The sequence below is a fragment of the Budorcas taxicolor genome, chromosome 23 (genome assembly GCF_023091745.1).
Source record: "Budorcas taxicolor isolate Tak-1 chromosome 23, Takin1.1, whole genome shotgun sequence".
NCBI classification, from domain to species: Eukaryota; Metazoa; Chordata; class Mammalia; order Artiodactyla; family Bovidae; genus Budorcas; species Budorcas taxicolor.
The window spans coordinates 46,757,354-46,785,133 of record NC_068932.1 but is presented as its reverse complement, the minus strand read 5'-3'; the positions used below and the strand labels follow the sequence as shown (position 1 = coordinate 46,785,133).

Here is a 27,780-nt window from a genome sequence, read left to right as displayed (position 1 = left end):
ATGGGTCCTACAAGACGCCTGGTTACCATCAAAAGGAGCGGGGTGGATGGCCCTCACTTTCCGCTGAGCCTCCGCACCTGCATGTTTGGAAGGTGAGCCCTGCCCTTGCGTGGACAATTGACATAATTTGGCTTTAAAACCCCCTCAGTGTTACTAACCACAGGTTGACAGATGGGACGCACAGCTCCAGGAGCAGAGGAGCCCTTGGGTTTGCTCAGGATTGCCTATGTACTGTCAATGTGACTGGCTGACTCATGTGAAATAGAATTTTGAGGATGATGTTTATATAATTGTGTGTGTGTGTTTAATCAAAGATTTAAAAATTGGTTTGATAAAAATCTATAATTAGAGAAAAATGTAAAGGATTCTCAAATCCTGCTTGACTTCAGGCAGGCTTTCGAAGGCCGCTGTGCTCATCTGAAAACTCTGAACTGAGCATTCCTTGGCTGCTGGGGGTTACTATTGAACAAATAAGGAAGGGATCTGTGTTGGCTTGTTGGTCTTTTTGGGAAAAAAGTGGGAATGGGAAGAAGAGTCCTTCCGATTGTGTTTTGAGAACATTTCTTTGGGTGCCTTCCTGTGTTGTTGGTGGCAGTAACTGTGGTCCGTGTATAAACAGGAACTGTTAATCATGCCCGGCTCTCGTTTTCTAAAAGTGATGGGTAAGTTACCCTCCCTGTAGAACCCTGTTTGGTGGAACCCTGACCCCCTCCCACCCACACTCCATCCTCCTACCAGTCATCCTGCACCCACGTTCCACCACAGGGCAAACTCTGGCTCACCTTGGTGCTGTTGGCCAGTTGGCGCTTCTGTCTCTGAAGTTTGCTCTCTACCCTCCTACATGAGCGATTCATGTACCCTGAGAAGAAGACTTCACTGAGCACTGCTCTTTTTTTTCCTAACTTACACGTGGTAATGAGACTGCAGTTTGTCCGGTTCACTCCTAAGGTCCTGAGAACAGAAACTGTCTTGTTAATAATTATGTAGCTGGTGTCTGGTATGGGGTCTGGTGTATCAGAGGTGGTTACTGTCTGGCACGCCAACAATTGTCCTGTTGAAACATCAGCTGGAGAATTGGGTTTGGAGTCAGTGTGTAGCAGTGGTTGTCAGCTGAGAGCCATATGACCCCCCGAGATACCTGGCAAAGTCTGGAGACATTTTTTCATGTCACGATGTGGGAGCTCCACGTCACCGACGTCAGGGAGCAGAGGTCAGCTTTGCTGCCAGTCCTACCATGTACAGGACGGCTGCCCCTACAAAGAGCTGTCTGGCTGGGATGTCAGGGGCCGAGGTGGAGAACCACTGCTCTGTAGCGATTCTCGCTGGCAGTCTCCTGCCAAACATTCTCATTTCTAACGAGATAATCTTTCTCTCATGCCTCAAAATCAAAATCTTTTCATTGACTTAGAGTAGCTGTTCACTTTCCATAACTTCTACTCTCTTCAAAAGGAAAAGACCAAAAAAAAAAAATTTCGGTATCAAATGGCAGGCATTCTTTCATTACTGTAGTGATTAAGTGTCTTTTTATGCAAGATTGTTTAATCTAGAAACCCATTTGTAGTGTTTGATCGTGTGACACGGGGAGGAAGGGCTACTCTAAGGCTCCAGAGGTTCCTGTTGAGAACAGAGGCGTCACGGTCTGTTCAAACATGTTAAACTTAGGATGGTACCAGGGGCACCAGAGGCCCAGGGAGCCTTGCTCAGGCATCTTCGACCAGCTTCTTGGTGGTCTGGGGATTTCTCTCTTGCGGTGCTTGCTGCTGATGTCAGCTTCCTGTGAAAAGACAGGTTGCATCTAGATAACTGGTTGTTGCTTGTGTTTAGTGTCTGGAATGAGAGGAGACTTGTGACTTTGTCAGTTAATAGTGCAGTTTTAAAACAATCAAAAGCTCACAAGTTGTGAGCATTTACTGCGTGCCAGGGAAGTGACAGACCTGGGTAACTCATTTAATTGTGTGCAGAGCACCATGATGTTGGTGCCAATGGAGTCCTCTTGGTCTATGAAGAAACTGAGGCACAGAGAGGTCCTAACATGAAATACAGCACTTTTGGTGCTGATTAAACCTTTAAACATACATAGCATTACCAACAAACATGTGTAAATCTTTTTATTAAAAAAAAAAAAGCAGAGTCCAAAAAATAATTATTCTCCAAACTGATGTGAAGTACTCCTTTATCTGGGTCTCATAATTATAAGCATAAATAGTTTAGCAAAAGGAAATTCAGTTTTGTATTCTAATATTTTCCATTATAATTTTTTTAAGTACTCTAAGTTTTAATGATTTAAAGTAGCTGCTTCTACAATACTTGTAAAAATTGCCAGCAAAATGCAAAGATCATTTACATTGCCCAGTTTGTTTTTCCTTTATGTCATTGCATTAACAGATCAAATGCTGTTTTATTTTGAGTCAGTAAATTTTTTTTAATCACAACAACCTAAAAAATCTTTATTCTTTCAAATTAAGGGGTATCGAGTGTGACATTCGTATTCAGCTTCCTGTAGTGTCCAAACAGCACTGCAAAATTGAAATCAGTGAGCAAGAGGTGAGTGGGTTTTGGGAAGTCTATTTTTAAAAACTTTTCACTTTGTATCCATTTACTAGTGACATGTTCTCCTGTGTTTTCTATTTATAGGCAGTATTGTTTAATTTGAGTTCCACAAATCCAACACAAATAAATGGATCAACTTTTGATAAACCTGTACAGCTAGAACATGGCGATGTGATAACTATTGTTGATCGGTCTTTCAGGTAGGTAAGATCTAACTGGGCTAAAGACTTTCTGAGTCACCAAAAACCAGCCTCACAGTTCACCAGGGATCCTTCTTTAATGCGGGTAAACGTCAACATGTTTGAGGCTGTCATTCCCATCACTAAGTCTTCATCTAAATAAATTCATGAGCATCTAGAAGGAATGACAAATGGAGTTTATTGTGCCCAGCTAAAGGATTTGAGAGCAGATATCTGTGCCAAGGACAGCAACCAGGTCCTAAAGGAGAATCGTGTTGCTGCAAACGTTGTGAAACTGCATTCATTTTACTTCTCTCTGTTAAGATCAAGTACAGTCATAGAGAAAGAGACGAAACGAGACGCATGACTCAACTTATTGGGACGGGCCAGCCTTGTGATTTCACCTGTCAGGGACTGAAATGTGCTCTCCTAAATTCACAAGTTCAAATCCTAACCCCCAGCTCCCCGGGCATGGGACCATTTTCAGACAGGCCTTGAAAAAGAGGATTAAGTTAAATTGAGGCTGTTAGAGTGAGTCCTAATCCACTCCCACCCGTGTCCTTATAAGAAGAGACTAGGACTCAGAGAAGCCGGGGGAGCAGGTACTCGGGACAATCCCGAGGAAGCAGCCGGAGCCTAGGAGAGACGTCCCAGGAGGGCATGCTGCCCACACCTTGATTTCCGACTCCCGGCCTTTGGAACTGTAAGGAAAGACATTTCTCTTGTTTAAGGGTGTGACATTTGGTTAGAGAACTAATATACCACCCAAGCCATCAGCAACATTTCCGGAAGCTTTTCCTCATGCATCTTCTCATCACTATCTCCACTCACCACGTAAACCACGAGAGCGTGGCTTTTCTGATTGCCTAAGAGGCTTCGGAGTTCTCCTGCCTAAGCTTGCATCTCTCACCACTATGGTTTTGTCTGCCTTTATTAAACTGCCTACACTTGTGACTGAGTTCTGCTCTTACGGTTGTGAGATTCACAGCATGGACAGGATGGGTGGACCCATCCCAGTTGATTCCTTCTCACTGCTTAAGGATTTCTTTGAATTAACCACAGTTTTACACACAGATATACACTATTCATTCTGGGTGGACATTTGATCAATTTTGTTTTTGAAATGAGTCAGAGCTTGCTTTTTATGATCAGATGTGGTTAACTCTGTACTAACCTGTCCTGTGTGTTTGAAAAGAATGTGTGTTCCACAGCTGTGGGCAGAGTGTTCTATCTGTATAGGTCCATAAGATTCAAATTCCCAACTAGAATCCTGGTAACATTTTCTGCTGATTCTTAGTTACTTGGACAGGTAAGTTGTAATCATGCATTTAGGATTTTTTTCTTTTTTGTTTTTAGCTCTGTAAGTTTTTGCTTCCTCTCTTTTGAGGCCATACTGTGGGTTTAAATTAAGAATTATCTCCTGTGGGAGGATGAAGCTCCATCATGTATCATTCTGAAATATCCTGCACCTTTAGTAAATGCTTTTGATGAGAGATTTCATACTATAGTTCTTTCTGCCTCTTTTTTTTTTTAAATCACATTGTTTTCAACTTTCATAATCCTTAAGGTTTAGATGGTCTCTAGGAACTGGCTGCTAGATGGACTTTTGTCTATAACTGGTTGATCTTGACAGATTGACCCTTTCATCATTGTAAAATGTGCAATGTCTCTAAATAATTTTTATCTTAAAGTTAATTTTGTCTGGTGTTGGTACAACCTCTGTACCTGTCTTCTGGTTGCTGTTTGCCTGGTGTATCTTTCTCCATCATTATACTTACATCCTATGTATGTCTTTTTAAGAACATGTATCCTTTAAAAATGTTTCTACTGAATATTCAATGATTATCAGTACTGTAAGTTAGACATTTAGCCAAAGCACACTTACTTACAGGTTAAACACAGTCATAAAGATGTCTTAAATAGAAACTCATCATGCAGGCAAATTGAGTTCTTTGATGCCCTCTTTTGGAAAGTAGAGGGTGAAAGAAAAAAGGTCTTTCATCCCATATGAAAGAGAGTGAAGTCTAGAAGAATTTACATGCTGTTAGTGATTTTCTGTGACCAAATCACTAAGGTTGCCAGACTTAGTAAAACAAAACAAAGCAAAAAAGCCCAGGTTGTTCAGTTAAGCTTGAATTTAAGATAAATGAAATATATATATATATATTTTTGCAGTACTATTTGTGTCTTTGATTCTCAACTGTATCTGTTGTAGGAAGCAATATATTAATAGTTTGGATCCTTTTTGTCATCCATTCTGCTAAATGGAACTCCGTTTTCATGACTGCCTTCATTTGTATTCAATAGATATTTTCTGATTTGAATATCCTGATCTTTTCTTTTTCTGTGCTTTTTGTGAATTTGCCTTCATTTTTAAAGGGTGTTTTTATTGGATAGAGACTTCTGGATAGGAAATATCTGATATGGAATGGAGAACCAGAACTATTTCCCCCAATGAAATGCTGCTCAGATTAAGATTGAGATGATCAAATACCTCTAGCAACAAATAGAAAATGGGTTTGAGGAAGAAGGGCTTGGTTCAGAACTCTGGCGCCATGAGGAACAATCCCAGACGCCTGGCGGCTCCAGTCTTGTTTGGTACCGCTCTTCAGTCGCTTAGTCGCATCCGACTCTGCAATCCCGTGGACTGCAGCACACCAGGCTTCCCTGTCCTTCACCATCTCCTTAAATCTGCTCAAACTCACATCCACTGAGTCTGTGGCACCATCCAGCCATCTCATCCTCTGTCGTCCCCTTCTGCTCCTGCCCTCAATCTTTCCCAGCATCAGGGTCTTTTCAAATGAGTCAGCTCTTAGCATCAGGTGGCCTAAGTATTGGAGTTTCAGCCTCAGCATCAGTCCTTCCAATGAACACCCAGGACTGATCTTCTTTAAGATGGACTGGTTGGCTCTCCTTGCAGTCCAAGGGACTCTCCAGAGTCTTCTCCAACACCACAGTTCAAAAGCATCAATTCTTCAGTGCCCAGCCTTTAGATCTTACTTAGGTGGCATCTAAATTCTTTTCATCCTCTCTTACCTGGATACCTAAGTTCAGTATGTGTTGTAAAATGTTCTGTGAGTTGATACCCGAAGTCTGTTAGAACAACTGTGTCTCTTCCTAAACATCTTTACATCTTCCTAAAATGGGCCTTTGTTCAGAAACAGATGGAGTAAGTGGGAAGCTTGAAGAGCTCATAGTGATCCAAAGTTAAAGTATAGCTCTGTAATTACTCTGCAGTGAGTGACATCACAAAGTGATGAAAGGTGGTAGATGCCACCAGCTTCTTGGTTAACCTTCCAGATCATCACATGATTTCCGTGGGAAAAAACTAGGAGACACCTGGTTTTGTTCTATTACACAGTTGGTTCCAACAGAGTAGGTGCTCAGCGATATTGTAAAGGCTAGTTAGGGTTCAGAAATTAATCTGGTCCCAGTCTCTGATGATGGTGTTCTGAACGAAACAAAGCAATTTACCTAAGTTTTTCGTGTAAAAACACTTCTCTAACTCTAAATATCTTTGCTTGAATAAGGTAATATCTTAAACAAAACCTGAAGTTTATTCCTTGGACATAAGTCAGATATAGTAGTTTTATTTTTGGTCACAAACCTTTAACCTGAGTATGTGTCTGTGATTCTGTGCACTTCAGGTATGAAAATGAAAGTCATCAGGATGGAAGCAAGTCACCTGGATTTCCAGGACAAAGACGGGACCAGGTGATGGGGGATGTCATCCAGCTTTGGGCTCTGAGTCTTTTTTGCATGATGATATGAAAGCTTTTGTCTGCACTGACACTGTGTTTCATTACACAGGAGAACAGTTTATCAGTTATAGTAGGAAAGTGTCACTAAGGTATTTAAACAAGCTGAGCTTAGATATATTAAGATAATTTAAGCTATCATTCCTCTTTTATTCAACATGGGGAGTACTGAGTATCACACTTTGGGCCCCAAAGTCTCCTCAAGTGTCTCACAATCTGATTTTGCAAACCTTTGGTTAAGACAGCCCTGACATAGAACTCCGATTCCAGAACCATGGGATCTGGTGGTTCATTTTGTGCCCCATTCATCCATTTTTATTTTTCTGAGATAATCACATCAGAGTTGTGGGTGCCAGAGATGCTTTCCAGGTTTAATGGACAGATGACCCATAACACTGAAGGAGAGGCACTGCCTTTTGTTTTTCAGTGAAGAGAACACATTCCAAATGGTCCGTCTTCCTAAAATGCAGTTCTGGGAGATTTAGTAGGACTTAGAATGTTCCAGGTAAATCCTGAGACTTCTGTCCGTCCTCCTTTTTACGAAGCTACTCAAGCTAGCCTTGTCTGACCAGGTTGGAACGCCCTGGCTTGAGAGTCTTATCACAGGGACTCCTGAGATCAGCCAGAGGCTCTGCATTTGAAGGTGCTCCTCCTTCCCGAGAGAAGTAACTAACGTCCACCTGTTCATCAGCTTTGGGGGACGGCTAGCTTCTGAGGGCTTCCCAGGTGGTAAAGAATCTGCCTGCCAGTGCAGGAGATGTGGGTTCGGTCCCTGGGTCGGAAAGATACCCTCGAAGAGGTAATGGCAACCCGTGCCAGTATTCTTTCCTAGAAATATCCATGGACAGAGGAGCCTGGTGGCCTACAGTCCATGGGGTCAAAAAGAGTCAGATGCGACCGAGCAACTAAATACACACAGCTTCTGAGGTGTCCCGCCTGCCACCGCCCCCTCCAGCTTGCTTTTTTTATTCAGCCACTCAGTCGTGTCCAGCTCTTTGTGACTCCATGGACTTCAGCATGCCAGGCTTCCCTGTCCTTCACTATCTCCTGGAGTTTGTGAACTTGTTACTCTAACTTGTGAGTAGGTATAAAGAAAGCAATCGAAAAGCTGAACTAAGGGTTAAATAGGAGGTCCCAAGGGTCTGTGACCAGAGTGTTATCTGGGTTGTGATAACGGAAATATCGAAATTGAATACTTAGAACATGTCATCTGACTGTGATCTTTATGACTGTTGGATATTAGCGTGCAAAAAAAAATATGGGCTTATATTTTGTATAGATTTTAAAATTTTAATTCATTTTTATTGTTCAGAAACTGAGCCCTCACACAGGAAGTTTGAGAAGCAGTGCATTCAATACCAAGAAATCGGAAATTGATTAAAGACAGAAGTTAAAGTATTTGCCTTTGGGTATATTTTGTGATTTCCCCCAGTGATTCAGAGGACATTATTTTTCTAACTTTGGAACAGTATTGGACTTCTGTATCTTGTATTCTTGTTATTCTGTAGTCGGTCTTCTCCTGATAAAAAGCTGCCTGGGAAAGATCATGAAGGCGGCCAAGCAGGAAAGCTAGGTCTGATATCAGTGCTCCGGGGGTGCAGAGTCTCTGGGCGCGCTGCTAACCCTAACCCTAACCTCTACCTTAACTCCTGAGCTTTCAGATACACCTCCAGTGTCTGCCAGCAAAGGCCCACATGCTAAATTAATCCCACCTCCCCCAAGGATCCTATAGCCAATTTCTGCTAAAACGGAGTGTGAAGTCAATGACCCTGTGTCTTTGGTAGGTTCCCAGACCCTGAGGGTAGGTGATGTTGACTTTCAGCTTTGACTCCTCTTTTACAGAAGTTCAGTGGATTAAAAACTCATCTGAGAAATGCCTGTGCTGTGAGCCCCAGCACCCGAAGGTCTGGGCTCATTTCCCAAAGTCTCTTCACATCCTAAAGAGCAGTAGGGTAGAGGAGGCCACCCACCAGAAGAGTATCTTAGTAAATAGGATTTACTGCCAGTATCTGAAAAGGCTTCTAAATCGATCTTCATATTTTGCCCATTTACAGGAAGCTTCGCGTCGGGTCTCAAGATCCAGCTTATCTTCCAATCCAGGTCAGTAGTCTTCTGTTTTCGTTTGTTTTCCTGAGATCCTGTAAGATCAGTTCTTCATGTAGGCTTGTGGTGCGGAAGGGACAGACATAGGCGGGCACCCCAGTTAACCTTTCCCCCAGGTGATGTCCGGGCGCCGTGCTGGTTGGAGGGTGCATGTCGGGACACGTTGGCTGGTTCAGTTGTCCCCTTGATCCTGGGCGGATGGGCAGCGCTGGATGCCTGATCCTGGCGTCATGCACTGAGGTGCTTTATCTATTTGGCTTGTAACACTAGTGTCAGAATACTGTCACCATGCATTTTGGACATTAAGAAAGTTTTAGGCCAAGTGAAAAGCTAGGTTTTTAAGACAATTTGAAATAGTTTCCAAAATGTGCATATTGCGCATGTTAAAATCATTGAGAAAATCTCAAACTTCTTATTATTTCATAATTCATTGTCAAGAAGGGAAAGCTCAAGATTCCAGTGCCTGTTCAGAAGTCACGGAAGAAGCTGTTTCAGGAAGGCCTGTGGCCCATGGGGAAGACGTCACGGCCGCACATGCCATCTGGGGGCGCTGGGAAGACGATGTGGCCAGGAAAACACCCAGTCATGTTCGTTCCTCAGAACTTCCTGGAGATACCCACAGAGGTGTGACGGATCCCACCACTGGGGACTCAAAAGAAGATCCCAGTGTAGCATCAGGGGCCTGTTGTGAAGAACCGAAGGCTCTTTCTTCCATACAGTATCTTAAAAGGAGTGACCAGAGTGAGTCTCCCTTTAGGAAGCTTTACGAGTCAATGAAAGTGGAGTTAGATGTGAACCCAGGAAAAGTCAGCGTTCTGCAGAATCGCAGAAAATCAGGACCGCAGCGTCACTGCACAACAGGCAGAGAAAGCACTGATGGGTTACAGGACGAGACTCTGGTCTCCCCCAAATCCAGATGGAAGTCGGGCCGAAGCCCCCACATAAAGGCAGACCCCAGTTTGGGGGAGCAAGGAAGTAGCCAGACTGAGGGAGAGGGGAGCGGGGAGCCGGTTCAGATGCCCAAGGAGCCCAAGAGTCCTGGCATCGCCTGCATGGAGACGGAGACAAGGAAAACCAGGACCCCCGTGCGGTGTTCACAGCAAACCACGATGCCCCTGCGGTGTTCACCACACAGCCCCTCCAGGAGGCGGCGGAGTGCAGACCCGGGTGCTGGCGGTGGCCGTGTATCCCAGAGTCTAGACCAAAGTGAAGGCTCCAGGGCAGATGACCAGATGTTCACTCCCCAGAAGTCCTTGCCTGAAAATCAAACACCTGTTAAAGTTGGGAGTTTTGGAAATACACCAGAAAAGCTTTTCTCTAGAAAGAGAAAGAGTGTGCCTGCAAATGTCGACCGTCTGACTGCAGAAACTGAGATTCCACCTCCGATGATCTCAGCTTCACTGGCCCTGCAAGTTGAAAGGAAGATTCAGAGCGATCTTCTCAACAAGCCTGAGAAGCTGGGCCCAGCAACTGGACAAGTGGGCCCTGGGTTATCCGGCCTTGATGCAGCTGAAATCAGCAGCTTCGGTGATTCCACAAGTAAGTCTATTTAACTGTCCATTTATTTCCCCCCCAAAGTTTATGCCTGCCTTGTGTCTAGATGTGAATTAGCGGTCCCTTCCTTCATTTGCTAATGATTCGCTCTGTGAGACAATAAGGGACTATCATAAGAGCCATATTCGTCATCATAGATTTATGTGAAAGCCCTGGTAACCCACCAACCAGAGGAGGTGCTGGCTACTAGGGAAGAATTAGCAGGGGTCTAAGGAGATAGGGTGGCCCCAAAATATATTTGATTCTTGGGAGAATAAGCTTGAGCATAATTGCTTTTCATAGGAGTTCAGTTCTGAACTACAAGCTCTTATATCCTATAGGTTGAGCCTTTAGAATAAGCAGTGGAAATCTTGGAAATCTTTCCATGGGGGGTGGTTCCTAGAACACCCTTGGACCGCCTCCGTGGGTTTACATGCCAGGCGCTGCTGTGGGTGCCCTTCAGACAGCGGCTCCCCAGCCTCCGTGTTGGCATAGGTGGGCCAGTGGGATAGGTGTCGTATTCTCTTCCTACTGCAAGTGGGGAAGCCACCTGATGGCATGCTGCGGGCAGCAGAGATGGGACCCGTGGGGCAGGCGATGCAGCTCAGGAGCCTCCCGCACTCCCGAGGAGACCCCAGGTGCTCAGAGGCTGTGCCCAGCTCACAGTCCTCACAGGGACCCCCGGGTGCTCAGCGGCTGTGCCCGGCTCACAGTCCTCACGGGGATCCCCTGGGTGCTCAGGCTGTGCCTGGCTGTCGGCTCTGCATCTGCAGAGAGCCCATGGGGTGGGGTGTGTGGTTCTGAAATCAGACTCACGTGCATGACTTCATGGTGTTCCCCATGAGTGTCACAAATGGGGCGTGTCGCTTAGACAAGGGTTTGTGTTGATGAGCAGTTCACAAAGGTGTGTAGTTGGGCCTGCCTGTCCAGATCTCTGGGAAAAGCTTCCAGCCCCTGGTTCCACTCACATGCAGGTCTGGGTGAGGCCTGAGTGTGAGTCCCTTGGGAAAGCCTACTCAGTCCACTGCTGGAGCTCATCGCTGGCATCCCCCTGGTCCACAGTGGGGACCACTGATCAGGGAGCTCACCGCTGGCATCCCTCTGGTCCACAGTGGGAACCATTGATCAGCCATGCCCTTCTTAGGCTCCGTCCGCACAGGACTTGTCACCGTGTAAACAGAATCCTTGCATTGTCACGTTGGGCCTTGGCATTTTGTGGTTTGTCCTGGATCTTTCATTAGCTTCATCAGCATCAGGAGAGTATGAAGGTGGTGAGGTGCCAGGCCTCAGTGAACTTGCAGTAGGTTTGTCTTTAATGGTTAGTGGAAGCAGGTCGCACTTGGGGCGCGGTTTCCTTTGCACTCTGACATCTGTGCCCATTCCTCTAGATAAGATGGAGGGCGTGGCTGCGAAGAGGAGGCGGGTCTCCTTTGGGGGTTGCCTGAGACCCGAATTATTTGACGAAAACTTACCTCCCAACACACCTCTCAAAAGAGGAGAGACGCCAAAGCAAAGACGGTCACTGGCCGCCCACACGCCCACCGTCCTGAAGAAAATCATCAAGGTGAGGTTCCCCGCGGGCCTCCCCCTGGGGTCTGATGATGGCGCACATCCTGGGTCCACACTGTTTCCAGGGGCTTCCCTGGTGGCTCAGTGTAAAGGATCCGCCTGCAGTGCAGGAGACCCGGATTTGATCCCTGGGTCAGGAAGATCCCCTAGAGAAGGGACTGGTAACCCACTCCACCATTCTTGCCTGGGAAATCCCACGGACAGAGGAGCCTGGTGGGTTACAGTCCATGATGTTGCAAAGAGTTGGACACAACTGAAGTGACGTACACTTTTTTTTTCACTCTTTCCAAAACTCTCACACTAGTAGAATAACAGTGAAGACCTTCTTTCTAATAAAGTAAAAAGCATCAATGTCTCTGTGAGAACGCATTCCCAGAGGTGTTGGCAAATGGACCCCTGAGTTCCGAACCACAACCCAAGGGTGGCTGAGCACAGGTGGGTCCTCAGGACCTCCCTTCTCTGCAGAGGCAGCCTGCTGACCACACTTCTGGGCCAAGTGGTCACGCTCAGGTTATAGTTAAATACCATTTGGAAAGACAGAGCTGTAAGATTGTGTTCTTTCCCTTTTAGAATGACAAGGTGAAAGACAGAGCTTGGATGACATGCACACCATGGTTTTGACCATCAGCTCTTTGGAATTTTTCATCACTGACCCTTTAGGGGTGTGATCTTATATCTCTAGAGAGGTGTGCCCCCCACCCCCCAGCTCCCCTTCTCCAGAGGGCCTGGGTAGTCTTTAATTTCTTTTCATTTCAGTTAATTTTCTTTTCCTGTTGCTATAGGAGCATGATGTATGTCTCCTTCCCACCTCTTTTGTATGAGCCCTGGAAATGGGCTGAACCCACCCTTCCCGTGGGTTTGGAACCCATGCTGACCCGAGGTGGTTAGACTCCCACAGAGGGTGTTTCCTTGGATATAGATCAGAGCCCCACTCATCAGGAAGTTCCTTCCACCTTTCCACTGGAAATGCCTCAGTCAAGACTTATTCAGTGCTTTCTTTTCCCCCTTCTTTTTAAGTGAGAGACACAGACTCCTATCTCCACTGTACTCTTGACAGACACTAGTCGGAGCAGTCAGTGCTTTGAGATTTACACAACTAAAATTGTTGAGTGGGTAGGGTTTTCGCATTCATTACACAGATGTTATATTTGGGGTAAGGTTTCCTACACACATTCCAATTGCCAGGAGCAGCCCCAGCCATCAGGGAAAGAAGATTCTTCAGAAGTCCGTCTGGAAGTGACCTCACCGGATGCCTTCATGAGCTCTCCGGCTGCTAATGCCATCCACGCTTCTGCGGCCGCTCCTGACCAATGCCGCAGGCTGTCCAAGGCGTCTTGCGTGTCGGGGGTTGGCAGGTCCCCGCATCAGACAGATGTCCCCAGGAAAGGAGGGAGACGGAGCGGCAGCCTCCCTCCCCAGAGAGCGTCCCTGGAGCGGAGCCAGCACGGGATCCTCCAGACGATTTTCTCCAGGAGAAGGAGCGGTGCCTCGGAGGCCAATTTGATCGGTGAGTGCGTGGTGTCTGCAGATGGGTTCAAGGTGGACTTTTCCGTGGGTGCCGGTTTGGGAACGTCTCCGCATCTCTTTCCTGTGACAGTGGCAAGATCATGGGCAGATGTAGTGAAACTCGGTGCCAAGCAGGCCCAGAATAAAGCTGTGAAACGTGGCCTTCCCAAGCAGCCGGGCAGACGGCAGAGAAGAGCCAACACTCCGAAGGTGCGTGTTCCAACGTGGCGTGTGCTCTTGACGTGTCGGGGGGACGCAAAGGGTGGCTTTCAGGCTTTGACGTGTTGTTGATCTCCCGATCATTTTCCAGAAGCCGCCTGACCCCGTTCACAGTCAGTTCAGCACCGGCCACGCGAACTCTCCCTGCACCATCGTCATAGGGAAAGCTCAGCTCGAGAAAGTGACCGCGCCGGCTCGGCCCTACAGGGTGATAAACAACTTCGTGGTCAGCAAACCAAGGGACTTCAGTGAAGATCTTTCAGGTAAAAGCATAGCCCTGGCTCTTATAAACCAGAGCCCTGTCCTCCTCCTGTGGGGGTCCCACCTGGGTGGGCGTCTCGTTTGTTTATCTGCTGTGCCTGGGACAGGAGGATAAATAATCCAGACAACTCGGGGGTGAGGACGGGGTGCGACATAGTGTTCAAGGAAGAGGGAGGTGGATTGGAGTGCAAGGACCGGTCCTCTATGATTTGGGGTCACACGTCCTGCAGGAAGCAGACGGGAAATGCACGCTTGTCTTCCCTTTGGATTGAAGAGTAGTTGGTTTACAGTGTTGTGATGGTTTTAAGTGTATAGCACAGAGGTTCAAATATATAGGTATATAATTATTTTTAAAAAAATATTTCTTTAGCTGTTTTACTCATTTGGCTGTGTCAGTTCTTTGTGGCACGCAGGCTTCTCTCTAGTCGTGGTGACGCAGGCTCAGTAGTTGAGACACGCAGGCTTAGTTGCCCCTCTGACATTGGGATCTTAGTTCCTTGACCAGGGATCAAACCCATGTCCGCTACGTTGGAAGGCGAATCCTTAGCCACTGGACCACCAGGTGATGGCTATATTCTTTTTAAAATTCTCTTCCATTATGAGTTACTACAGGATATGGAATACAGCTCTGTGTGCCCTTAGGTAGATCCTTGGTGGTTACCTAAGTGAATGCACATCGTTGACTGGGAGAGCATCACAGGTACAGGAAAACTGGCAGCTGCTGTGTGGTTGGTGAGGAAAGCAGGCTTGCTCGTGTAATTGCCCTTTCTTTGCATCTCTACCAATAGGTTACCCCGGAGTTGGGGTATTTGATTTAAGTGATATTTTGCTTCTTGAAGACTTCCTCCGCTTGTTTTATGGAACAAAGGCCTGTGGAAGGGCTTCTTTAAACCTTTTGTAGTTGAGCCAGTGTTGCTGTTTTTAAAGTGTGATGTGACCTGCTTATGCTTGGACCAGGTTAGGGCCACGGCAGGGCCCTGGCTTTGAGATTTGATGCTATTGGTGCATGGCTTGCCCAGTGGCTTCCATTCTGAGCTCCCACTTCTGGTGGGAGGTGACACTTGCATCCATTAGGTGGCATCCCGTTTTTGTCTCCTGGCAGATTTTCAGATGGGAAAATTACTGTACCACTTACATAACAATGCAAGATGCCCTCTAATTAAAGTCACATCTGGAGCAACACGCTTAGCTTTTTAAAAGCAAACTACAAAAATGTAGAACAGTGGTAACCAGCATTCTGACAGGATGCTCCCTGAGGGGAAAAAAACTTGGAGCTCGGGTTTCCCTGGTGGCTCAGTGGATAAGCATCCGCCTGCCAGTGCAGGAGACTGGTTCGAGCCCTGGTCTGGGAAGATCCCACGTGCTGCAGAGTAACTAAGCTCATGCGCCTCAAATCCTGAGCCTGCGCTCCAGAGCCCGTGTTCTGCAGCAGGAGAAGCCACCGCCCTGAGAAGCCTGGACCGTAACTCAAGAGCAGCCCCCAGTTGCCACAACCAGAGAAAAGCCCACTCAGCAGTGAAGACCCCTCAGCACAGCCAAACATAAATAAATAAAAATTAAAAAAACAATGGAGCTTATACCACCCAACATGGAGCTCCATGTGTATCTGTGTATCCCTGTAAACTGCGCGCACTGAGAGTGTATTAAGGTATATGTTGTGAAACAATGAAGACGAAGATGAAGAGAAGTTTAAATACTTAGCACGTGGGGTGTGGATGTTCTCAGCCTTCCTTCAAAACATTCTGTAGACGTGCAACAATGGTCGCCCTCAGCATTAGTACTTTATGACAAAACATTAACACATGATGAAGCGTAAATATCCTGGATATTTTCAGTGACGCCTGAGCAGTAGTGGATGGATGAGGCTTTAAGGGGCTTTGCTGGCTTGGGCACCTTCAGAACAGGCTCCCAAACATACTTTGCAGACGCTGCCAACCTGAGAGCATCTTTTTGATCCATTGTTGTCAGAATGAGAACAGTAAGGAGAATGGGGGATAATAAATGTTTGAGAAACTTCAATCTTCCCTTTGGAGAACTGTATTTTTTATCCCAGCTTGAGGTTTTGTTAGTACTGCCTTTTGGTGTTAAAGTGAAAAGAAGGTGATATTATTACTTGAGAGTACTAAAAATGGGCAGTCCTATATCACTTATAATCTAGAGACATTTTGTTTGTACATTTCAAGGAGCTTGAGGGCCCTAAGTTTCAGCAGGCATGGTAGGGAGACCCCACAGGGCAATCTCTGCCCTCTCCACAGTGCTCACATCTGGAGAACACTCTAAAAGACTGCAGATGTCGACCTCCTTCATTAGATCTTCTTTCCAAGAAGAAGGGCAGAGGAGACGTATAAATGATCTAACTCCCCAGTGCCCGCTTCTAAAAATGGGTTCACAACCAGCATCACCCTCTCCTAAGACTCTATCCCAGGAATTCTAGGGGATGATCTGTTATTTACCTTCTGCCATCCCCTCTTTTGTGCTTGGGGACAGGCACGCTTGTTTGCAGGTATGGGCAGTCTACTAACTGCTTTTCCACTGTTGTGTAACAGGGCTGCCTGAAATGTTCAAGACGCCAGGGAAAGAGAAGCCGCAAAGGATGAGCATGTGTCCCCCGACTTTTCCGAATTCAGAGGATTTGCTTGGAGAAGAGCTTCCAGGACCTCATTCAGGAGAGAAACCTCTGCTGTGCACTTTGGAAAATTTTGGTTGGTTTCCTTTTTTCACCCCAGCGCTTTGACCTTTTCAGTCAGAGCTGTAGACAGTCTTTCGTTACAACTGCTACGGTAGTATCTCTCCACGGCAGACACTCCTGACAAACTATGCTGTCCAGCTTCTTTGTCCCATTGTTTATAGGGGGAGTTTCTATCAGCAGTGGAACCAGCACTGGCTTTCAGAGACTTGCATAAACAGGCAAACCCTTTTACTAACCATAAGCTCCCTGTGTGCACGTGGCCTTCTTCATCTTGCCTAAGTGAAGAGGTTGACAAGCAGCCAAGTGTAATCATCTCTCATCGTGTGTGTGTGTGTGTGTGTGCTAGGTTGCTTGTTGGGTCTGACTCTTTGTGACCCCGTGGACTGTATTTAGCCCACCAGACTCCTCTGGCCATGGGATTCTCCAGGCAAAAATACTGGAATGGGTTGCTATGCCTTCCTCCAGGGGATCTTCCCTACCCAGAGATCAACCCTGTGTCTTTTAAGTCTCTTGCATTGACAGGTGGGTTCTTTACCACTAGCACCACCTGGGAAGCCCTCTCTCATCATGGTGGTGGTTTAGTTGCTAAGTTGTGTCCAACTCTTGCAAACCCATGGACTGTAGCCTGCCAGGCTCCTCTGTCCATGGGATTCTCCAGGCAAGAATACTGGAGTGGGTTGCCATTTCCTTCTCCAGAGAATCTTCCTGACCCGGGGAATTGAACCTGTGTTTCCTGCATTGCAGGCAGATTGTTTACCAACTTAGCTAGAAGGGAAGCTCTCATCATACTTGTATGTAAATTACTCAGATGTGAAAGTGCTGTCAGCAAAGAGAAAGACAGCAGGTGTGCACCATGCAGGTACTGAGGCTTCTCTGGGGTGGACGCCTGCTGCAGGATGAGTATGAGATGGGCACACAGTGTCTTATCTTCTCTGCCATTCACACTGATCACCATGTGCCTGTCGTAGCGAGAATAACATGCTATGCTTGAGGTGCTTCCTGTTGCTGAAAAATACATGTTTCCTGTGGAACACAGACCCTAAGCATGCTAAGTATAATCCCCATTATTGCATTGGTGGTCCAGCAGATTGAACAGCTGTTTCTCTGGTTTGATGAAAAATGTCTGTGTCACTGAGACCTTGGTGGCAGCCTTCAGAAGACCCTTGTTTCTTTTTTAAGATTTTTTTTTTGTAATGTGGACTATTTTTCAAGTCTATTGAATTCATTACAATACTGCTTCTGTATTATATTTTCGTTTTTTTTAGCCAAGAGGCATGTGGGATTTTCGCTCCCCGACCAGGGATCCAACCCATACCTCTTGCATTGGAAGGTGAAGGTTTTAACCACTGGACCATCAGGGAAGTCCCAGGGAACCCCAGCTAAGGAATTATTTTTCTTTTACCTAATTCCTGTAGCTCCTTACCACCACCTATGATGACCTCACTTTACAGCACCCATAACATTATTCATCGGAGAAGGCAATGGCACCCTACTCCAGTACTATTGCCTGGAAAATCCCATGGATGGAGAAGCCTGGTAGGCTGCAGTCCATGGGGTCGCTAAGAGTCGGACACGACTGAGCGACTTCACTTTCACTTTCACTTTCGTGCGTTGGACAAGGAAATGGCAACCCACTCCAGTATTCTTGCCTGTAGAATCCCAGGGACGGGGGAGCCTTGTGGGCTGCAGTTTATGGGGTCGCACAGAGTCAGACACGACTGAAGTGACTTAGCAGCAGCAGCATTATTCGTACATGGGTGTGGTTCATATCATTTATTTCTGTCTGACAGAGACAGCCTCATATCCTGGAGGGTAGATGGGAGCCAAAACTAGCTTTTAAGTAATATTTTATGAGAATCAGATAGCAAATTGGCACAACACAGTGAACAGAATCTGTTTATCATGTGTATTTTAATATTTTATAGGCGAGAATGTGTTTCCTAGGACTCAGGATACAGCGAAAGGGCCATCTGATCAAAGTTCTGCAAGCCCTGCCTTGAGACGTCCCAGTATTAAAATGAGCGAAGATCCTGTGAAAACACCGAGGAGCACGAATAAAACCACAGCTGCTGAGATGAAAACTCCAGTGTCCACGGCAGCGACTCCAAAGGCAACATCAAGTGCAAACAGGTCTAGAAGGTCTGTGGGGCTCAGCAGTGTGCACACGCCAGGTACGGAGCCAGAGAACCAAGACGCAAAACCCAACACCGTCAAGGACATCTTGGGAAGACGTCTGAGGAAAACACCACAACCAGAGCCGAAGCTGGAGAGAGACACAGAGGAAAGTGAAAAGTCTTTCGAACAATGTAAGCAAAACACTGAATCGAAAGAAAATTCTGAAAAGACGATGGCTGTGAGGAGATCAAGAAGAGCCTCGGAGCTGAAGTGTGAACCAGCGGCAGACCTGACCACCCTCCAGAGATCGCAGGACACAGAGCCGGAAGAGAAGCAGCTGGACATCCTGAGTCTCCTACAGACCCCAGTTCATGCCAAGGAAGTGACGGACGCAGAGAACAAAGCCACAAAGATGAGCTGTAAGTCTCCCGAGCCAGGAGCAGTCAGCACACCCACCAGGATGAGCACACAGCTCAAGACACCTTCCCAGAAAGTGGATGTCGGAGGTTTCTCAGTCCTTAGGAAGCTCTCCGAAACACCGGGGAAAGCCACGCCCACTCAAAGAGAACCAAGAGATGCTAAAAGCATCCAATTGTTTAAGGAAACTCCAAAGCAGAAACTGGGCCCTGCAGAGAATTCTGCTGGAAGTAAGAGGAGGCCAAAGACACCCAAGGGAAAGGCCCCACCTCTGGAAGACCTGGCTGGCTTCAAAGAACTCTTCCAAACCCCACATCAAGCCAAGGAACCAATGACTGATGACAAAACCACCAAAACGCCCTGTAAATCTCCACAATCAGAGCCAGTCAACACACCAAGTAGAAGGGGACATCTCAGGACACCTTCCCAGAAAGTGAATGTGCAGGAGGACCTCTCAGCTCTCAGGAAACCTCAACAAACACCAGGAAAAACCACACTGTCACCCAGAGAAGCAGAGGGTAGTGACAGAGGCATTGCAGTGTCTCAGGAAGCTCCAGAAGAGATGCTGGACCTTGCAGGAAAGGTACCTTCTGCCAAGAGGCGACCAAGGACACCCAAGGGAAAGGCCCAGCCCCTGGAAGACCTGACCGGCTTCAAGGAGCTCTTCCAAACCCCAGATCAAGCCAGGGAAACAACGACAGATGCCAAAACCACCAAAACACCCTGTAAATCTCCACAACTGGAGCCAGTCAACACACCAAGTAGAAGGGGACGTCTCAGGACACCTTCCCAGAAAGTGGACGTAGAGGAGGAGCTCTCATCTCTCAGGAAACCTCAACAAACACCAAAGGGAACTGGACACTCAGATAGAGAACCAGCAGATGGTGATGAAGACATCAAAGTATCCAAGGAAATGCCAAGGCAGAAAATGGACCCTGCAGATTATGTGACTGGAATTAAGAGGCAGTCAAGGACACCTAAAGAAGATGTCCAATCTCTAGAAGACCTGACTGGCTTCAGAGAGCTCTTCCGAACCCCAACCCACACCAAGCTGCCAAGGGCTATTGTCAAAACCCCGAGAATGCTCAGCCAGTCGCCACAACTGAAACCAGTCAACATAACACCAACTAGAAGGGGACGTCTCAGAACACCTTCCCAGAAAATAGACATGCAAGAAGACCTCTCAGCTCTGAGGAAACCTCAGCAAACACCAGGGGAAACCTCACAATCGCCCAGAGAACCAGAGGCTGGTGACAGAAGCATTGCAATGTCTCAGGAAGCTCCAGAAGAGATGCTAGACCTTGCAGAAAATGTACCTGCAACCAAGAGGAGGTCAAGGACACCCAAGGGAAAGACCCCACTACTGGAAGACCTGGCTGGCTTTAAGGAGCTCTTCCAAACTCCACATCAAGCCAAGGAAACAATGACAGATGAAAAACCCACCACAATACCCTGTAAATCTCCACCAGCAGAACCAGTCAACACACCAACAAGTAAGAAGAGACGACTCAAGTCACCTCCCCGGGAAGTGGGCATAGAGGAGGAGCTCTCAGTGCTCAGGAGGCCTGCACAGACTCCAGGGAGAACCAGGCACTCAGGAGAAGCAGCAGGTGATGGTGAAGCCATCAAAGAGTTCATGGAAACGCCAAGGCAGAAACTGGACCCTGCAGAAAATGTGACTGGAATTAAGAGGCAGCTAAGAACACCCAAGGAAAAGGTCCAATCTCTAGAAGACCTGACTGGCTTCAGAGAGCTCTTCCAGACCCCAGATCACACCAAGGAGCAAAGGGCTGTTCTCAAAACACCCCAAATGCTCTGCACATCTTCCCAACCCGAGTTAATTGTCACACCAACCAATAGACAGAGACAGCTCAGGACACTTCTTGGGAAGGTGGATACAGAGAAAGAACTGTCAGTGCTCAGGAGACCCATACCAGCGTCAGGGCAAACCATGCATACATGGTGCAGAGAACCAGGAGATGATAAAATCACTGAATTGTTTAAGGAAACACCAAAGCAGAAACTGGGCCCTGCAGAGAATTCTGCTGGAAGTAAGAGGAGGCCAAAGACACCCAAGGGAAAGGCCCCACCTCTGGAAGACCTGGCTGGCTTCAAAGAACTCTTCCAAACCCCACATCAAGCCAAGGAACCAATGACTGATGACAAAACCACCAAAACGCCCTGTAAATCTCCACAATCAGAGCCAGTCAACACACCAAGTAGAAGGGGACATCTCAGGACACCTTCCCAGAAAGTGAATGTGCAGGAGGACCTCTCAGCTCTCAGGAAACCTCAACAAACACCAGGAAAAACCACACTGTCACCCAGAGAAGCAGAGGGTAGTGACAGAGGCATTGCAGTGTCTCAGGAAGCTCCAGAAGAGATGCTGGACCTTGCAGGAAAGGTACCTTCTGCCAAGAGGCAACCAAGGACACCCAAGGGAAAGGCCCAGCCCCTGGAAGACCTGACCGGCTTCAAGGAGCTCTTCCAAACCCCAGATCAAGCCAGGGAAACAACGACAGATGCCAAAACCACCAAAACACCCTATAAATCACCAGCAGAAACAGTCAACACGCCGACCAGTAAGAAGAGACGACTCAAGTCACCTCCCCAGGAAGTGGGCATAGAGGAGGAGCTCTCAGTGCTCAGGAGGTCTGCACGGACTCCAGGGGGAACCAGGCACTCAGGAGAAGCAGCAGGTGACTTTGAAGACATCAAAGCATTCACAGGAACACCAAGGCAGAAACTGGACCCTGCAGAAAATGTGACTGGAATTAAGAGGCAGCTAAGAACACCCAAGGAAAAGGTCCAATCTCTAGAAGACCTGACTGGCTTCAGAGAGCTCTTCCAGACCCCAGATCACACCAAGGAGCAAAGGGCTGTTCTCAAAACCCCTAAGATGCTCTGTCAGTCTCCACCACTGGAACCAGTCAACATAACACCAGGTAGAAGGGGAAGTCTCAGGACACCTTCCCAAAAAGTGGACATGCAGGAAGACTGCTTAGCTCTCAGGAAGCCTACGCATACACCAGGGATGACCACACACTCACCCAAAGAACCAGAGGGTGGTGACAGAAGCACGGCAGCATCTTGGGAAACTCCAGAAGAGAAACCAGACCCTGCAGAAAATTTAACTGCAAGCAAGAGGCGGCCAAGGACACCCCAGGAAAAGGCCCAATTCTTGGAAGACCTGGATGGCTTGAAAGAGCTCTTCCAAACCCCAGATCGTGCAAATGGAGCAATGACTGATGGCAAACTCACCACAATGCCCTGTAAATCTCCACCAGCAGAACCATTCAACACGCCAACAAGTGAGAAGAGACAACTCAAGTCACCTCCCCAGAAAGTGGATATAAAGGAGGAGCTCTCAGCACTCAGGAGGTCCGCACAGACTCCAGGGGGACCCAGGCACTCAGAAGGAGAACCAGCAGGTATTGGTGAAGAAAAACCATTTAAGAAAACTCCAAGGCAGAAACTGGACTCAGCAGAAAGTTTAACTGGAAGCAAGAGGTGGTCAAGAGCATCACTTAGGGAAAAGGCCCAGCCCCTGGAAGACCTGACTGGCTTTAAAGAGCTCTTCCAAACCCCATGTCAATCCAAGGAACCTATGACTGATAACAGTATCCCTAAAATGCTCTGCCAGTCTCTACAACCAGAACCAGTCACCATAACACCAGGTAGAAGGGGGCATCTCAGGACACCTTCCAAGACAGTGGACAGGCAGGAAGACTGCTCAGCTCTCAGGAAGCCTCAGCAAACACCGGGGGAAACCACACACTCACCCAGAGAACCAGAAGCTGGTGACAGAGGCACTGCAGTGTCTCAGGAAGCTCCAGAAGAGAAACTGGACTCTGCAGAAAATGTAACTGCACGCAAGGGGCAGCCCAGGATAACTAAGGAGAAAGCCCAGCCCCTGGAAGACCTGAGTGGCTTCAAAGAGCTCTTCCAAAGCCCAGATCATGCAAAGCAACCCATAATGATTGATGACCAGCCCCCCGCCATACCCTGTAAATCACCAGCAGAACCAGTTACCAGGAGAACAGGTAGAAAGAAACTCAGGTCATCGCCAGAGAAAGTGGGTGTAGAAGAGCCCTCAGCACTTAGGAGGCCCTCCCAGACTCCGGGGGAAGCCTTACACATGCAGAAAGAAGCTGTAAAGGATGAAAAAGACATCAAAGTGTGTAAGAAAACTTCAAGGCAGAAACTGGCCTCAGCAGAAAATGTAACGGGCGTCAAGAGTCGGCTAAGAAACGTTAAAGAAAAGGCCCAACCCACAGAAGACCCAGCCAGAGCCAAAGATCCCTTCCAAAAGCCCAACCAGACCGAGGAACCAGCGAGTGATGTAAAAATCACTCCAGCGTCCTGCCAGTCTCCACCAGCACAACCAGTCATCAGGAGAACGACCAGACAGAGACAGCTCAGGTCACCACCAGGAAAAGTGGCTGTGGCAGAGCCTGCAGCATCCACAGGGCCCACACAGACACTAGGGGATACACACACAGAGCCTGTAGGCAAAGGAAAAGACACCAAGGTGTTGAAGGAAACTTCAGGGCAGAAACTGAGTCCTGCAGAGAATGTAAGAGGCATCAGGAGTCGGCTAAGAACACTTAAGAAAAATACCCAACCCCTGGAAGACTCAGCCAGTGTCAAAGAGCTCTTCCAAAAGCCAGATCAGGCCAAAGAAGCAGACAGTGATGTTACAAAAGCTCCAGGGCCCCGCCCATCCCCACCAGCAGACCTGGTCACCAGGCCAACAAGCAGAAAGAGGCAGCCCAAGTCATCACCAGAGAAAGTCGACAAAGAAGAGCCCATACTGACACCAGGGGAAAGCACGCAGGGCCAGCCTGCATGTGATGAAAAAGACAGCGGAGTGCTGAAGGAAAATCCAAGACAGAAACTCAATCCTGCAGAAAATGTAACTGGAGGCCGGAGCCGGCTAAGAACACGGAGGGAAAAGACCCAACCCCTGGAAGACCCAGCCAGTGTCAAAGAGCTCTTCCAAGACCCAGATCTGGTCAAAGAACCAGAGGGTGATGTTACAACCGTTCCAATGCCCTGCCAGTCTCCACCAGCAAAACCCGTCACCAGACCAACAAGCAGAAAGAGGCGGCTTAAGGCGTCACCAGAGAAAGTGGACATAGAAAGGCCCTCGGCGCTCAGAGAACCCACAGGGACACCAGGGGAAACCACACACAGCGAGCCTGTACGTGATGAAAAACACAACAGAGTGTTGAAAGAAAATTCAAAGCAGAAGCTCAATCCAGCAGAAAATGGGGTCAGGAGCCGGCTAAGAACACTGAAGGAAAAGACCCAACCCCTGGAAGATCCGGCCGGTGCCAAAGAGCTCTTCCAAAAGCGAGATGGGGCCAAGGAACCAGTGAGTGATGTTACGACGGCTCCAGCACCCCGCCAGTCTTCACCAGCAGAACCAGTCACCAGGAGAACAGGTAGACAGAGACAGCTCAGGTCACCACCTGGAAAAGTGGCTGTAGACGAGCCCTCAGCGCTCAGCAGGCCTGCACAGACTCCAGGGGAAGCCATGCACACAGAACCTGTGGGCGATGAGAACAAGATCAAGATGGCCAAGGAAATGTCAAGGAGGAACCTGGACTCAGCAGAAAACTTCATTGGCGTCAGGAGTCGGCGAAAAGCATTTCAGGAGAAGACCATAGAAGACCCGGCCAGTTCCCAGGAGCCCTTTCAAAAGCCCAATCAGGCCGAGGAAGTGGAAAGCAATGCTACTGCCATCAAGAGAGCCCCAAAGCAAGCAGCAGACAGAAGACCTGTAGAAACATCCCGGCGAGTCCTCAGGGCCCCTAAAGTAAGATTCACAGAAGACCCTGTGGGCAGCAGAGAGCCTGCAGAACACCCAGGTGAAAGTTGCGTTCCCCCGTCCCCTGAGAGGGAGCAGGGAGAAGATGGCAGAGTCACAGGCAGGAAGAGACTGCGCCCTGTGACAGCTGCCCAGGACCCCGAGGACGAGAGGCCACTCCAGAAGAAGCAGAGGACAGCCCCCAGGGAGACACGGGAGCCCCCTGAGCCCCCAGGAGTGAAGAAGAGAAGCCTGCGGACTTTGGCACAAACGACTGAACCTGTGGGAAACCTGCCTGACGATGGCCTGAAAGCTAAAGCTATGGATCTGCAAGGAGAAGTCACACAGGCTCCGAATAAGGTGATGGGAGGTGTGATGTGATTGTGCCCGGTGGGCTCCCCAGGTGGCGACAGTTGTAAAGACCCCGCCTGCCAATGCAGGAGATGTAAGAGATGCAGGTTTGATCCCTGGGCCGGGAAGATCCCCTGGAGGAGGGCGTGGCAGCCCACTCTAGTCTTCCTGCCTGGAGAATCCCACAGACAGAGGAGCCTGGTGGGCTGCAGTCCATGGGGTCACAAAGAGTCGAACATGATTGAATGACTTGGCACAGCATGGCAACGTGGGTGGATGCTCTCCATTCTGGCATAAATTTGCTATCAACTGTATGTCACCCCAATGTAAGTGTGGGTCCACAGTCAACACAGTGAGTAGCTGCAGACCATTGGAAAGCATCCCCTTAGAATTTATAGAGCTGTTTAGTTCCTCAGTCGTGTCCGACTCTGCAACCCCATGGACCCCACTGGACTGGGTTGCTGTTTCACCCTCCAGGGGATCTTCCTATGTTCGTTTTCACAGATATGGAGCTTTGTGCCGAGAAAAAGTGGGCAACTCAGTCCTGCCTTGTTCTAGACCCGGAGTGCTGAGTACAAGTAGTATCTACATCAGTACTTAAACAATTAGAACAATTTACCTAGGGGGTGTGTGTGTCCTGGGACACCCATAACTGTCAGGGCTGTTAGTGAAAGTGTTTGTTGCTTAGTTGTGTCCAACTTTTTGCGACCCCATGGACTGTAGCCCACCAGGCTCCTCTGTCCATGGATTTCTCCAGGCAGAATACTGGAGTAGGTTGCCATTCCCTTCTCCAGGGGATCTTGCCGACCCAGGGATTGAACCCAGGTCCCCTGCATGGCAGGCAGATTCTTTACCATCCAAGCCAGTAGGGGAGCTGTAAGTGTTGTCAGAGAAGTTTGTAAATTGATTCCAGAAATTGAAATTTTCCTGTTCTGCTCTAGCAATGACTTGAAGAATTAGGAATTCATTTGCTGTCTGAATAGTGGGGTGTTTTCCTGGAATACCCTTTTAATGCTTGTTAACATCATGCTGACACATATGACAGGTGTTGTGGTTGGAGTTCATACTGAATTCCTTACTTAGGGTTTATTGGTGGAAATGGTGATTTCTCTGTAGGAGCAAATTGACAGGTACACCCCTGACTTGCTTAGACTTACTTGCATGTTAGGATATGAATCAATGGAAAATGTTGCAATTGATTCCCCTTTGAGTTCACTTTCAAATGATGTTCTCCACCTTGAGATCTGTAATTTGTATTCCTCATTCTTGACATTTTGTGGATGTCTTTTAAATTTTTTTAGGGAGTGTCCCTGCGTTCCAGGCGTCCTGCTAAAACTTCTGTAGAGGAGCAAAGACCTGAGGTTCTTATATCAGCAGAAAAGATGAAAATAAAAAGCGAAAAGAAGTCTATGCAGCCCTCCCAGGAGATGAAGCTCCGGAGCCTTGAAGATGGAGCCAAGAAGCCTGCCTCTGGGGGCAAAGTTGAAGAGAGGAAGACGCGCTCGAGACCTGGGAGGCAGAACGAGACGCCTTTGCCTGAGGCTGCAGAGGAGAAAGCGAGTGAGGGAAGGGTGGCCATCCTGGCGAAGAAGCAGGAAAAGAAAGAAGGGACAGGACATTCAGACCCTAAGGGTTCGAGATCCAGAAAGGTTAGCGTCCGCCCTCGAGGAAACCCTTCAGAGAGTGCATCTGAACAGAGAGTGACCCGGAGTGCCAAGAGATGTGCCCACAGTCTTCAAAAGGCTAGTAATCTCCTGTTCTTTTTTTAAGCCTAGAGACTATGTCAGGAGAGGTTTTACCCCACATTGCGAGAGCAGACACAGCAAATGGGATAATACGCTGCCAACTCCCAGTTAAACTACCAGGAGAAGCAGGCATCTAAACCATATTCTGTGGCTCAGTATTCAGGTGGATGTGGCTTGGGAATTCCACTTTGAATAGTAAATTCACATAATGACGTCTTCTTTCAGGGGATTTATCCAGTTAGTACTTTCTGAGTGCTCACTGCATACCCTGTACTAAGGGTCCAGGCACTGCCTTCAGTGTGTGTTTAGAAATTGAACAAACTTCCCAAAAGGTAACACTTGATTTCAAAGGTGTCCCCTCAGAAAGCTGGGACACAGAGCGGGTGGGGTGTCCGTAGGCAAACAGTCCCATGAACAGTTCCCAGTTGGAGGCAGCCTGGGTGTCCCTTCCCCTTCCCAAAGACAGCAACCCAAGAGTGGTCTCTGCTCACACTCAGCTAGCACTGAGTGATGTCCCCTTTGGACACACCAGTTGTTTAGAAGGTCCAAAAGGCTTCAGCCTGATTACACATTTGAATTCACTTTTTCTGAGTGGTATTTATAAAAATCAGTGAAAAACTATGTGGAAATTTCTTTTTTCTTCTTTATGATGTATTTATAACTTAAAAATAGCTTACCAACCTTTCTGTCAAGACACAATATTTAACTTTAAAGATTTACATAGTAAAAAGAGTTTAAGGCAGCTTTTACAGTCTGTATTTTAAAGCTCATTTCCAACCTCAAGACTAGTTTTCTGGAACTAAAGGCCTGCGTCGCACCCTGTAAGGATTCGGGTTTTTGCAGAGTAGAGTTGGTTACACAAACTGTTCTTTCAAATGACTTAAGAGATATTTTTCTTCCCAAACAGGAAAGTGACAATGTGTGTGTCAAGAAAATAAGAACCAGAAGTCGTCGAGACCCTGAAGATATATAG

General features: G+C 47.6%; 1 protein-coding gene across 1 annotated transcript; it reads left to right on the top strand.

The window, feature by feature from the left end:
* On the top strand, positions 1–27,780 carry MKI67 (marker of proliferation Ki-67). Its single transcript, XM_052661160.1, has 14 exons — positions 1–92; positions 2,466–2,544; positions 2,635–2,750; positions 6,377–6,443; positions 8,542–8,587; positions 9,029–10,129; positions 11,512–11,687; positions 12,878–13,199; positions 13,290–13,408; positions 13,509–13,680; positions 16,225–16,380; positions 18,293–25,071; positions 26,364–26,804; positions 27,715–27,780. Exons 1-14 carry the CDS (start codon positions 1–3, stop codon positions 27,778–27,780), a joined length of 9,732 nt encoding a protein of 3,243 aa, XP_052517120.1.